Source organism: Onychostoma macrolepis, chromosome 08 (genome assembly GCF_012432095.1).
Source record: "Onychostoma macrolepis isolate SWU-2019 chromosome 08, ASM1243209v1, whole genome shotgun sequence".
Lineage (NCBI taxonomy): Eukaryota > Metazoa > Chordata > Actinopteri > Cypriniformes > Cyprinidae > Onychostoma > Onychostoma macrolepis.
In genome coordinates, this window is record NC_081162.1 from 23,904,555 (window position 1) to 23,918,653 (window position 14,099).

General features: G+C 36.8%; 1 protein-coding gene across 1 annotated transcript in view; it reads left to right on the forward strand.

Annotated features, from left to right (window-relative positions):
- plxna3 (plexin A3) overlaps positions 1-14,099 on the forward strand; it is a 174,232-nt gene that overhangs the window by 123,749 nt on the left and 36,384 nt on the right. The window contains exon 11 of the mRNA XM_058784778.1: positions 13,838-13,934. Coding sequence (XP_058640761.1) covers positions 13,838-13,934 — 97 coding nt within the window. The remainder of the gene's footprint in view (positions 1-13,837; positions 13,935-14,099) is intronic.

The following is a 14,099-nucleotide window of genomic DNA, read 5'->3' on the forward strand; positions in this document are numbered from 1 at the left end:
TTCTCACCATCCTGCGCCTCTGCTTATCTGAGATTTTTCTTGGTCTGCCACTGGCCTTAACTAGAACTGTGCCTCTGATCTTCCAATTCCTCACAATGTTCCTCACAGTTGAAACTGAGAGCTTAAATCTCTGAGACAGCTTTATGTATCCTTCCCCTAAACCATGATGTTCAACAATCATTGTTTTCAGGTCATCTGAGAGTTGTTTTGAGGCTCCCATGTTGCCACTCTTTAGAGAAGATGCAAAGAGGAGAAACACTTACAATTGGCCTCCTTTAAATACTTTCTCATGATTGGATTCACCTGTGTATGGAGGTCAAGGGTCACTGAGGTTACCAAACCAATTTTGAGTTCTAATAATCAGTGCTAAAGGTATTGAAATCAATAAAATGACAAGGGTGCCTAAATTTATGCACATGCCTAATTTTGTTTAAATAATTCTTGCACACTTTCCATAAATCATATAAACTTTATTTCACTTCTCAAATATCACTGTGTTTGTCTCCTATATGATATATTTAACTGAAATTTCTTATCCAGACAACCAATGATTTATAAAGGAAAATCATGAAAATTTACAGGGGTGCCCAAACTTTGGCATACCACTGTACATGCATACATATACATATACATACATGCATACATGCATACATGCATACATACATACATACATACATACATACTATATATATATACACACCATGCCATATAAGAGCTCTTACATACAAAAACTGTCATATATAAATATATGTGTGTGTATAGATGTGTGTGTGTGTGTATGTGTATATATATATGTGTGTGTATATATATATATATATATATATATATATATATATATATATATATATATATATATATATATATATATATATATATATATATATATATATATATATATATATATATAATATCTCATACAGGGTACTTGACATGTTTTTAAAATAGAAGAACTGGATTTTTTTTGTTTTTTATCAAGAGGTGGTTAAAGTACTCCCTGCTGCAACCATCTAATATTATTGTTCTTATTTATTCACTGATGCTAATTTTCCCTCGCATTTGGCACTTTTTAGCACAAAAACAGAACAAAATGACTAAACACTAAATTAAAATGAAACTGGAAAATTTAAAAATAAATTCAAAATATTAATACAAACTAACAGTAATCAAATGGCACTGGTTAATACCAGACATTTTATTTATTTATGTATTTATTAGCAAATTGAAAATAAAGAAATTGTTTTTATTTATTTATTTTGACATTTTAAATTAAGCAATAAAGAATTTGATGAACAATCTTATATTTCTTATTATGCTTCACAAATCATTTGTTTTGTGCCTCTTTTTCTCATTGTCAGCTTGCTATGGCTGTCTTTTTTTTTCAATTAATTAATTTTCTCAGAAAATTAGTATCATGCTGGTCATGCTAGTTCAAACTAGTATAGATTTGTTAGTATTTGTCGCCTAGTTTAGCATAGTTTGCATAAGCCGCTTTTCCACCATCGCGCCGAACGGTTCTTTACATAACCGTTCCATTCCGTGCCGATCCGAGCCGGCCGGTACGGTTATGGTTTTGTTTTCCACTGCAGGGCTGATAACGGATCTCTTTGGAATGCAATTCAAATGCGTCAGTCGTTGCCGTGGTAACAGAAGTGATATGATATGAGGTGTAAATGGCCACCGCGTTATGGAGGATGACCAGAAATTTCTTTAGATTTTATTACTAATTTGTGTTTACATTGCTCAAATGTAAGCTACTGAGAAACTAGCAGCCAGGCAACAGACAAGTGACAGATCCTGAGTGGCGACGTCACGCACACGCACTCTACCAGCACGGCTCAGCACAGTTGTCTAACCGGGCCGAGAATGGTTTGTAATCGTGCCGCGCCGTACCAGGCTCACGTGGAAATACAACTGGAACCGTACCTGACAGTTCTTAGAACTGTTTGGCCCGATAGTGGAAAAGTGGCTATAGTTTGCATGGCCTGTATAAACATTGTGGATTGGCAGACAACTTCATTAATTTTGATGAGAGTGATCTAGCTTTATCACGTCACGTTACACTTGTAGTGTTCTGTGGTCTGCATGATTATATTGTGGAAAACAGAAAGATTTTCACTTGTATTTGTCAGTTGTGCATGTTTCCATTCAACTATGAAACCTAATGTGTTGTTTTTCAGGGAGATGGCTAGTTCATGTTGACAGTTTAACTAACTTAAACCTGCTCAGAAAGGTTGGACTGCAGTGTTTGTAGATGGGAGTTCTTTGTTTCTACCTCACTGTGATGGGAAACCAAACCCTCACGTTCTCACAGTTTCTCCTCATCGTCCCCCATCCCCCCTTTATCTTCAATCTCTTTGTCTCTCACCTCATTGTGCTATCTGTGTTGGTCTGGACATGCACAGATTAATTGATAGTCTGATTAGCAGTGACACAGTAAAGAAAAAGCACATCATCTCTCTCGTGACATGCATCTTTCCTGAATAGCAATCGAACATCAGCGTAGACCTGATACAGATTACACCGACTCCCAGGAGAGTGTGTCATCGTCTGTCCACCACTCCCTTCCTCAGCACGTGTCCTCTCTCTCACACGCTCTCACGCGAGGCGGCGAGAATCAATCAATATGGCCGTCAAGGCGAATGGCACCGCATAGTCTTCTGGGAGCCGACGGCAGGTGACTTTGAGGCCGTGGGGTCCATGCTAATGAAATTGTGAGTGCCTTCGGGTGGGTGGCGGCGAATCAATCAGTTTCAACTTCTGTTTACACGTCACCTGAGAACGTGTGTGAAATGGTCAGCTTTTTTTTTTCTCGTACTCTACTCAAGAAAAGTAATCATATAGCTCTGTTCGTTTACTGGTAGGTGAAGCAAATAGAAAAAAGATGAGGTTTTAAAGGTTATTGTTCTCTCTCTTATGCTTTTTTTAACTTCAGTTCAACCTCAGATTTGCACTCAATCATGTTTTTGCTGCAGCCATTTTTTCCCAAAAGTCTTTTGTTTCTTTTGTATTTATTTACGAATATCATAGGTGTGAATTGATCCCAGTGAATTATCAGTTAACTTCTGACTGTCAAATAAATAAATGTATTTATTGTGGATTAACAGTGGACAATAAGTTTTTTTTATTTGTTTGTAATAGTTTATTTGTTGTTATTATTATTAGGGTTGCAACGATACAATTTTTTCAGAACCGATCCCAAAAATTCTGAGTATCTGCCGATACCGATCCAATCCGATACCAGTGCAGTTTTTTTTTTAACTAATGTAAAATTTCTTCTGTGTTGACCTGATCGTCACTCTTTTGTGTGTTAAACACAATCTACTACACACAGACAACTTCAAAAATATATAATCATAATGTATGACAAAAATACTATTATAAACTAGGTTAGTGGATAATTCAGCAGCAAAAGATACTATAGGAAAATCATGGGTGCACAATAATTTTATAAAATCTATTAAAACGGTTTTATTTACAAATAAAAGTGAATAAGTGTACGACTAAATCTGGTAAAATGTTACCCATTGCTCTTTGTATTGTTGTAAAATACATTCATGAAAAAACAAGTAAATACATTTATATATAAATATATACTACAAAATTAAAATACATTTCTTTTAAATGTATAGTACAGTAATGAAGGCAGCAACATATGATAGATAGGACAGAACAAGAAAGATTATTAATAGTCTTTCATTGCGCAGAAAAGTATTATAATACGAAAGAGTATGGCTCCAATACAGTGCGGCACAAAGCGCTTATGTGCATTCCGTGCACAGAATGATGCGTTTGAAACAACACAGTCACCGCACGCAAGCTGAGCAGTAGAGCCCTGCGCGGGACTGTTTTCTTAAACCCGCACCCGCCCGCTCCCGCAACCTGCGTGTTCCACTCCCGCCCGCGCCTGCCCACAAGGTTTGTGTCCACTCCCGCCCGCTCCTGCGGACTTTCTCTCAGAGCTTGTAAAAAAATGTTGGCTACACAAATACTCAAATATTCGTTCAATTTATCATCCAGAATAGCAGGATTTAAACATGATTGCGTTTAAATAAGATGAAGTAATGCTAAACCAAAGCACCACACCTGACAAAAACATTGGGTATTTTTTTTATTAACGTTATTAAACATTAACCGTTAAAACAAAAGCACAAATAGCAGTACCTCAGTTTTTAAAAGTAGCCTACTGCTTGATACAGAAGCACCAAACGATTTACTAAACAGTTTAAAGGTAATTTCACACCCAGTCCGAAATTTTTGCACGTTAAAAAATAAATACAACCTCACATTGCCACACACTGCCTCCGAAACTGTCGTCCTTCATAAAAATAAAAAAATCGGATCAGGTTTCTGCTTTTTTGCATGCATTTTGATAGGAAAGGATGAGGAATACGAAAAATCGGAAAAACGCACGCAAAAATTTCGGACTCGGTGTGCAATGACCTTAACTGTTAACAAACAGTTTAAGTATGCTAAATAAGCCAAAGCAAAATATGAAATAACTTTAACTTAAGTAAATAAACACATAGATAGAACTTGTGAATAGGTATTTCTAGATAGAAAATAGGTATGTCGCCTCAGGGCAGAGGTCCCAGATTTATGTCCTTGTGCACATTTATCGCAACTTACGAAGTTTAACTCTTTCCCATTTTTTTCAGTGACAATTGAGAATTGTTTCCAGATGTCTGACTTGCCTTGCTTTTGCTTTTGTCATGTAAACATTCTTCTCAACTTAATGTGTTGACTCCATTTCTATTACACACCAAATCCCACCATTCCCTGCGGGTCTCCTGCGAAAATTTCTGACCGCCCACTCCCTCCCGCGAGATTTGCCCAAACCCAATGCAGCCCTCTACTGCACAGCCCTCCGAGTCCGCATAGAAAAGTTCAAAGTACAAAGGGAAGATATATTGGTCCGTAGTTTATTAAATCTGTGCATTAGTTTATTGAGCCTTTTCTTTTATCATTTTTAAACCTCAGTTAATGTGCGCTCTTGGAGAGAGTTTCATCGTTTTGACTGTAATAACCGAACGCAACACGCAGTTTGAATGCTGAATGGAGGATGACAGATAGCCGCAGCGGAAAGAAGAGTTTATGTGAACTTGAATTTAATGACTTAAATATTTATCTGTACCTTACATTGGACTATGGAACAGCTTCAGAACACTTGAAATATAGTGCACGAGAACTTTACTTTATAATGTTTGTGTGCCTTTCGTGGGGCTCAACAATAACACAGAATAGTGTATGCACAATATCGGATTTGGATCGGTCTCGTCTGACTGAGACCAGATCCGCAGAAAATGCCAGTATCGGAGCCGATACCGATCCTGAGTATTGGATCGACGCATCTCTAATTATTATTATATTTGTTATATAGATTTTAGTAGATAATGCATGTTTCAATTTGTTTATTTACTTTATTTTCAACTCCATTCACTTTTAACTCCATTCACTTATAAAAAATTCACTTTTTTTTTATTGAATGACCCTTTTTGTAGTGTGGAATTTTAGCAATTGTTGACATCAGCTTCCATACCTGTGAGAATCGCAGTGGGTTTTATTGACCTCACAGTGTTGAAGACAAAGGCACACAAGCTACTGGTGTTGTATTACAGCTAGTTAATCTTATCTTGATGTAAGTGGTCTCCCTTAGGGCACGTCTCTCGCTTGCGCTGGAATTGAGGGGTCATTATTTTTGACAAAAATCAAGTTAACTGGCCCTGCATTCTCCCTAATTTCTTGACTGTTTCCCGTTCCTGCCTCACCCTAGAAATCGGACAGCTGCCTTTTCAGTATTTGACAATGCTGCTATTGTGTGGCTTTAACATCACATACTCTGCAAAGAACTTTACTGTACTCTGCAAGTAATGAACTGGGAAAGCTGATGGTTGCAAAAATATAACTAGGGCTGCCACTAACGACTATTTTTTATTTATTTCGATTAATCTATTGACTAATTAATTGATTAATCTAAATGATTAATTTCCCACAAAAAAATCAACAATTTTACTTAAGAATATTTTATTAAACCAAATGAAACCCAAATTTCTATTAAATCCTTTTTTAAAGCAAAAGTAATAACAGAGTGCAAGTAGTAAGTGTCCATCTCAGTCCAAATCACTGAAATCAAAGTTCAGTATTATAGTGTAAGAATGACAACATATCCATTCTAGTCTATTAATAATAAAATTATAATCAAAAAGCACTTCTTAAAGGAGTATTTACCAAAAATATTATTTACCAGAATTTATTTAGGTGAAAAATATAAATGTGCAGTATTTCTGAAGAAAATAAAAACTTTTTTAATATAAAATCAATTAATTGGAGATGCTTTTGATTATTAAAAGAAAGAGTATAGAAAAAATGAAAATGGAAAAAAACTGAATTTTCGGGGGAAAAAACCTGATTTCGTAGGGCCCTATAATTTATAATTATTATTATTTTTTTTTTGTGGTAATGAAAATAGATTTAAGTGAACAATAGCTTTTAAAATGACTTAAAATACATATATAATAGCAATGATGCAATAATAATTATTTCAAATAAAGTATCAAAAGCAAGAAATCAAATGGTTTTATTGAACAAAACTGTTAAAATACATAAACTATTATAAACAATAGAGCTAATGTACATTACGCATAACAACAAAGGCCTGCAGGGGGCGCCAATGGCCTGACGATTGTTTTTACACATTACTGCGCGATTTAATCCTTGTTTAATATTGAGCAAGAACCATTTAATTTAAATTGCGTTCCCAGATGAACGTATAATAAACCCAAACTCACAACAACATGCAGAGATGGAGTTTGAGATGCTCCGCACATGTAAATGATAACAGTTTCTGTGGAACTACTGTGAACGGAGCCGCTGTGTGACACACGTACGTAACCTACACGCATGTAAATAGTTTAAAGCGCATATACTGTATTAGAACTGCATCGCATATAATTATTTTATTAAATCATAGCATTTGTGAATTCACAATTATGCTTAATTAATTAATTTTTAAATGGGTTTAGTATATCATGCAGCCTTGGAAGTATTTTGCCGGTTAGTCAACACGAGCAAAATGAAGTCAATGATTTAAAAAAATCGACTAGTCGACTCAAATATAACAACATGCTAATTGTTCTAGTCTGTGAGAAAAATGGTAAATGATCAGGGCTAGTGACCAAAAGGTCCAATTCATGATCTTGTTGAACACTGTGACCATGTTCAAACATTTAATGCTAAGTAACAGCGTACTAAAAGTTGATTGGACAAAGCTAACCAACTACTTGGTATCACTAGTCATGATGATATCAACTAAACAGCTAAATCATGTGAAAGCAAAGCAAATATGGTATTTCGATAAGGTGTGCCTCAGGGAGATGTTATTAGTCCATTAATATTTCCAAAGATTTCATTATCAGTTATGAAAGGAACAACATTTTCTCTCAGGAAAAAAATATAAGGTACTTAAATCTTTTGAAGCCACATTTTCAGTTGTGTAAAACCACAGTTGTTTACTTATTTAACCCTATGACAGCATGTCAGTCATATTTGACTGTTTCTTTTGTTCCAAGCTGACCATTTTTCTGTTGTGTGGCACTCAAGAATCACTAATGAACAGCTATAGCTTGAACATAGGTTTGATGCATCATCTGCTCATATAGTACATCGCTTGACAGACAAAAGATAAATGTTCTCATCCCTGCCAGAACATAATAACCACCTGCTTCCTGTGTGTACTTTTTAATTTTATTCTAGTCATGAAAAAACGTCTATAATGGGTGTGCTTTTTGCTAAGCAGAAGCAAAATCCAAAGAAATTCACTTTTTTTCCAAGAAGAGAGAGGTGTGCAAAATACTCCAAATGAGTCCATGAGCGTAAGTGTTGCTAAGCGCCGCTGACCCCTTAGCGACAGGCACCGGCCGTGTTACCGGGGAAACGTACCGCCAAAGGCCTTTTTTACACAATGCCCAAGTTCTAAACCAGGCTCTTGATGGAGAGGGCCCTCACAAAGAACCCCATTATCCTCGATGCAGGGTAGCGGAAGCTTTTTGAATAAAAACACTTACATGTTATTTTTGTCAGGCGTTTTGAACCACCTCACCCTCATTATTCTATTATTCTCATCAAGTGCTCAATCAGGTATTAGCCGTTTTGTACCATACTACCGAGAGGAACGTGTTTTAACGATCACCATAGGTTGAACAGTGTGAGCCTGACTACGGCCAAAAAAGTTTCTCAGGTAATTTCAGTTACTTGTTCATGGCATTTACTGTAAGTGCAGTCACAGGCTTGGTTCTTTAAACTCTAAACGTTATTAGGTTGCCGTGCAGAAGCAGGTGGGCCTTATTAAAATAAATTGATCAACTAATGTGGTGATCAATCCACTGTATATGTCTCAGGTGTAACGCATTAACTGCACCCTGAGCATTTCTCTGTGTATTAAGAGGCTCAGCTGTGTTAGAACCTCCAAATGAAGAAATCCCTCCAAGAGTGATGCACCAGAAAAATGCTTTAGGTCAGCGTGCTCAGCTCATTTATGGCGACACGTGTTGCCTGCGCATCCATGTGGCTGCCTTTCCTTGTCCTCCTTGCTTTAGGAGAAGTGCTCGTACCATTATTTATTTCCAGTGGCACTCGACCAAACCAAATCACATCATAGTTGGACTGACAGGAGCTGTATCTTTTATCATAACCCTGAATTCCCCTCTCCCAACCTAGAAATTAGCCCATGACGCAACATTCGGTGAAGTGAATTATATGCTGTTATTACTGGACTGTCGTTAGTAATGGGATAGCTATGATTCAATAATTAGGTTACCGTAAAGTAATGCCGCACACACAGCGGGCTCATTCTGCTCGTACCATTGATGCCGTTGTGTCTTTTTTTGTGCTGAGTCTGCTCCAATTTGTAACTTAATTAAATGTACAGGTCCTCCATCATTAAGTTATATTGATTTTCATTCTGTCACTCGAAGGAGACGCCATTGACAGGTCAACTGGAGCCGAGCGTATCCGGAGAGATGAGGTCTATGAAAACATCTTTTAAACAATAAAATCCTATTAAAGACTAAATACTTAGTTCCACCGAGTTCCACTTGAATTAATTGCAATCACTTAATTTCAAGAGAAGGCTGCTTTTCGAGAAGCAGCATTTTTCCCCCCGAGTCAATATCTCCCGTTATTCATCATAGCTGCTGCCATAAACGGTAGCACCGTATTAACTTAGCTCCAATAAGTGGATTATTGAGCACACCAATTTTTAAGAGTGGTCTCTTTAAAAACCCACGTGCCGCTAGCAGATATTATAACCTTTGATTAAACGTGCAAACGGGATTGAAATGTACCCCAAGGATGTGTTCAAAGCTAAATCAAAATGGAGGAAATGGCCTTTATTCCTGTGATAGCACCCGTCCTGGGTTGCATTTTGCGCATTTGGGGCCGCTGATCAATTGAGGACGGTTTTAGAGGTAAGATTACCTTGCTGTCGTTTGCCAGTCATTTCCAGTGAGGCCTCTGACAGAACCAGGCCAGGCTGTCTACACATAACACGCTGCGATACAGTGGGAAGACAAGCTGGAGGAAAATCAATTCACTACTGGCAGAGATAAGCGGTATTGTATGGGAAAACACAAAGGCTTCCACCCATTTACACACGCAGGCTAATCTCCTCAAAGCAAACCTTTCAATGCAGGAGAAGCAATAGACAAGAAAACACATCAATTTCATGCCAAAAAAAAAATAATATGTATGTAGTTACCTAAATATTACATTTTATATAAAACATTACATTTTTACACAGATACAAACATTATATTATAACTTTTATATTGTATATATTAATATAGAAACAATCGTCTCACAGATTTTGTAAGCGCAAGCAAAAGCTATATGCATTATTTTTTATTTGTTTTCATAGATGCTTTTATTTTCAGAAAACACAATTTAAAATGTTTTATAAAAAGTCTCATTAGGCCTCCTTCATGCATTGTTCATGTAACCATTATTATGTAAATAGTCCCATTCAGTGCAACATTTTGCATAAGAATTGTTTTACAAAAGGTTTACACATCCGTTATGCTCGTTTCATCCTATTGGATGAAATTAACTAGCAACAAAGAATACGGTAATTTGTTGAATGCATAAATTTACGGACATGCTCTATGGAAAGACATTGTTTGAAATTTCTAGCATTCACATGCTCCTGTGATTTTTGCACCATTTTATGAAATGCATTATTCCATAGGCCTTTTAACTTGAGTGCATAACAGCCCAACAAATTCCAAGATATGTTAATGATGTTGAAGTCGTGACCCCTGCGACCTGTATGCCAGCATGCAGGTCGCCTGTAATTGACCCCAATTAAGACCCCAGCAGCTGTGTCTCATAGAGATGTATGACTGCTGGGTGCCTGGCGTCAACAGGTTGAGTGAGGTTTAGTTCAGCTTTTCACCACCTTTTACACTGCAGAGCTCGCTTGAGTTCCTCCCAGATATTTCCCCCCCCAGAACAGCTGCAGAAAGACTCGGGCTTTACCACACACACCACCGAGGGCCATTTTCCACTCTTCAGGGCCTCTCGGACGGCTGGGGTACGATGTGGCACCGCTTGTTTTCTCTGTTGTGATTTATCTGGGCTGTATGGCTGAATGAACGCTGATGTAACAGCTGACGTTTCAATCGGCCCTAATGACCGGCCGAGGCATGAGGTTTCATCGAGGCAGGGTGTTCTTTTGCTTTTTCCAAAATAGACTTTGGTTTGGCCATAAATGGAAATAAGTGCGGTGCAGTTTTCACTGCTGAGGGAGAATGCAGTAAGAATGAATAGCGCTGTTTATTTGCACGTTGGCTACGTTGTTTTGTACTGTAAAAAATTCAGATTTGTAAATGAAACAAAATTACTGGAGTACATTTTAGAAGGCAGTGCTATTTCAGTTTTTCTATCTCATAATTTCATGTAATGCAATGTATTACTAGCCGTTTCTTTGCAACTATAACATTTACTAGCCATTTCTAAATAAAAAATGTTTCTTCACCAATTTGTTTTCAGTAATAGCACTTGATAATCAGGTAAAGGTGTCCACAAATTTTTTCCAAAACATTTTCCTGCTCTAGCAGCATAAATGAATAAGTTGCAGGTTTTGCACTGAAACACCACATGCTATTTTTTCAGTGAATTCATCCTTAATAGTAAACTAATTTGGGTGTATTAATAAAGCAAAGTTCTGCAGAAATCATTCAGAAAACCATTTGTATGTATATTAAGCCAGTTTGCATTCAGTGCAAAAAGTGTGTTGATTGTTGCAAAACCATGTGCTGAACTGTTTAGTCCTTGAGTGTTTTCGTAGTTCTTTCAAATGGCATGATCTCATGTTTATCAGGGAAACAAAGTTAAAGTGCGATCGTGGCGGTTCGTAACGCTGAAGTCGGAGCTTCTTCGCTCTGGTAGGTTTACTCGAGTTCTCTTGGACTCCTCATCTTGTCTTGAAGTCTCTTAAGCAAGCAGCCGCCGATCGATGCGCCTGATCAGCGATATTCTCTCAGGGTTGCGTTGGCTAAGTGCTCTCAGTGTTGTTGCTAATTAAAACCCAGACAGTAAAAACCACCGTCACCTGCTTTCTGCTCCACCTGACGATCTGCAGCGGCATGCTGGAGACGTGCCATTGCAGGACTTAATGAGCAGTTTTTCTGCTATTTATTTTTAGCAGCAAATATAATTACTGTGTCTGTATGTTTTATTTATATACATATACATAAAATAAATAACATTTTATAATAAATAACATTTTATAAAAATTTATAAATTTTTAATAATTTAAAATACAAAAAAAAAAAATGGTATGGTCACTTTATCTTTTATATATTTTTTAGTTCTGGGCAACGATTAATTGCGATTAATCGCATCCAAAATAAAAGTTTTTGTTTACAGAATATGTGTGTGTGTGCGGTGTATATTTAATATGTATATATAAATACACACACATGCATGTATATATTTAAGAAAAATGTTATGTTTATATATAATATAAATAATGTGAATATAAATATATACATGTAAATATTTTCAAAATATATACTGTATGTGTGTGTCTCTTATATACGTGGCTAACCGCACCCTCTTGTTCATTTTCAAGTATCCTACTGGCTCTACGCACCTGCAGTACAAGGACTAAATTTTTCCTGTTTGGAGCGCTACAATTTTCTCATGTGTCTTTATATACATAATAAATATACACAGTACACACACACACACATTAAATAAACAAAAACTTTTATTTTGGATGTGATTGATCACGATTAATCGTTGCCCAGCACTAATATTTTTATAAGTACAGGTCAGAATAAGTATGTTGGAAAATTATTTCAACATATTTTGACGTTATTTTCTCAAACATGAATTGAAACATTAAAGTAGACTCTTTACTTGCATTTAATATGCTTTCTTTGTATATAAAATCACTTTAGTAAATTTAATTTGATGTAAATTTAATATATATAGATAGATAGATAGATAGATATAGCAGCTAACTAACTATATATATTTGTGTGTGTGTGTACCTGTTTTTCTATTGAGGTGGGGACTTAAACCTGAATACACACAGACTCATGGGGACTTGTGTCATGGTGGGGACCTAAATTGAGGTCCCCACGGGCAAACAAGCTTATAAATCACATAGAATTAAGTTTTTTGAAAATCTAAAAATGCCTGTAGTTTCCTGTAAGGGGTAGGTTTAGGTGTAGGGCAATAGAATATACGGTCTGTACAGTAGAAAAACCATTACGCCTATGGAGAGTCCCCACAAGGATAGCAAACCAGACGTGTGTGTGTGTGTGTGTGTGTGTGTGTGTGTACGTACTTGTTTTTCTATTCAGGTGGGGACTTAAACCTGAATACACACAGACTCATGGGGACTCGTGTCACGGTGGGGACCTAAATTGAGGTCCCCACGGGCAAACAAGCTTATAAATCACATAGAATTAAGTTTTTTGAAAATCTAAAAATGCAGAAAGTCTCCTGTAAGGGGTAGGTTTAGGTGTAGGGTTGGTGCAGGGCAATAGCACATACAGTAAGTACAGTATAAAAACCATTACGCCTATGAATGTCCCCACAAGGATAGTGAAACAAGTGTGTGTGTGTGTGTGTCATTTATTTCTAAGATCAGTCAATAAAAATTATATGCATCACATTTCTTCATCATTCATTAAAAACATTCTTTATATATTTTATACATTATTGCTCTTTTGTTGATTTTGATTGCTTCCATCTGCTAAATATCTAAATGTAAATGTATATTGTGGCTGTCACAAAAAAAAAAAAAAGTCAGAGTTTGATGAGAAAGGGGGATAACAAGAAGTCAAAACTCTTGTTATCTTTCTTTCTTGGTATGGCCTCATCAGCAATGAAATGAGTGCTTGTGGAGAGAGCGAAGCGCTTGTGTTGTCATCATCTTTGTCAGTGTGATGTTCAGAAGATGTGTCGTGATTGGCCGTGTTTTTTCCAGGAGTGCTGTGGAGTGTGCAGCAAATTATAGATCTGGATTTAAGTTCATTTCCATTGGGTCGGGAAAGATGTTATCAGGATTGATTCTGAGCCGGGCTGGTGGACAAAGCGACACAATAACATCATCCTCATCTGTAATTGTCTCTTGAGACGTTCGCATGATGTCAGTGGTGATTTGGCATATTTTGCCACAAGTGCTATTGAGTTTGCAAACGATTGTTTTTCTTATGGCAAAAAAAATGTTATTGGGGTCAGTTTTGTTTGCTCCAGTGTAGAATATGTAGAGGGTAGAGTATAACCCCTTTTTTTCTGATATAGATGTTGTTTCTATTGCTTTTTCCCACAGTACTGGTATGAAGGGAATGAGATGGGAGACCTGCCTGTGGATTTCTCCATCGTATGGGACGGTGACTTTCCCATCGACAAGCCGTCATCCATGCGAGGTAAGAAATCTCACACTTCACCCTTAGCCCCCCTAGTGGCATTTCTACAGCTAAAGAGAAGAAATATTGAAGTTATCCTCTCTGCATTCATATTTTATCGACGTTCCCCGTGTCCTCTTGATGTGGGAAGGGTGTTACCTTCGTGTAAAGTAGAACTTAATGCAT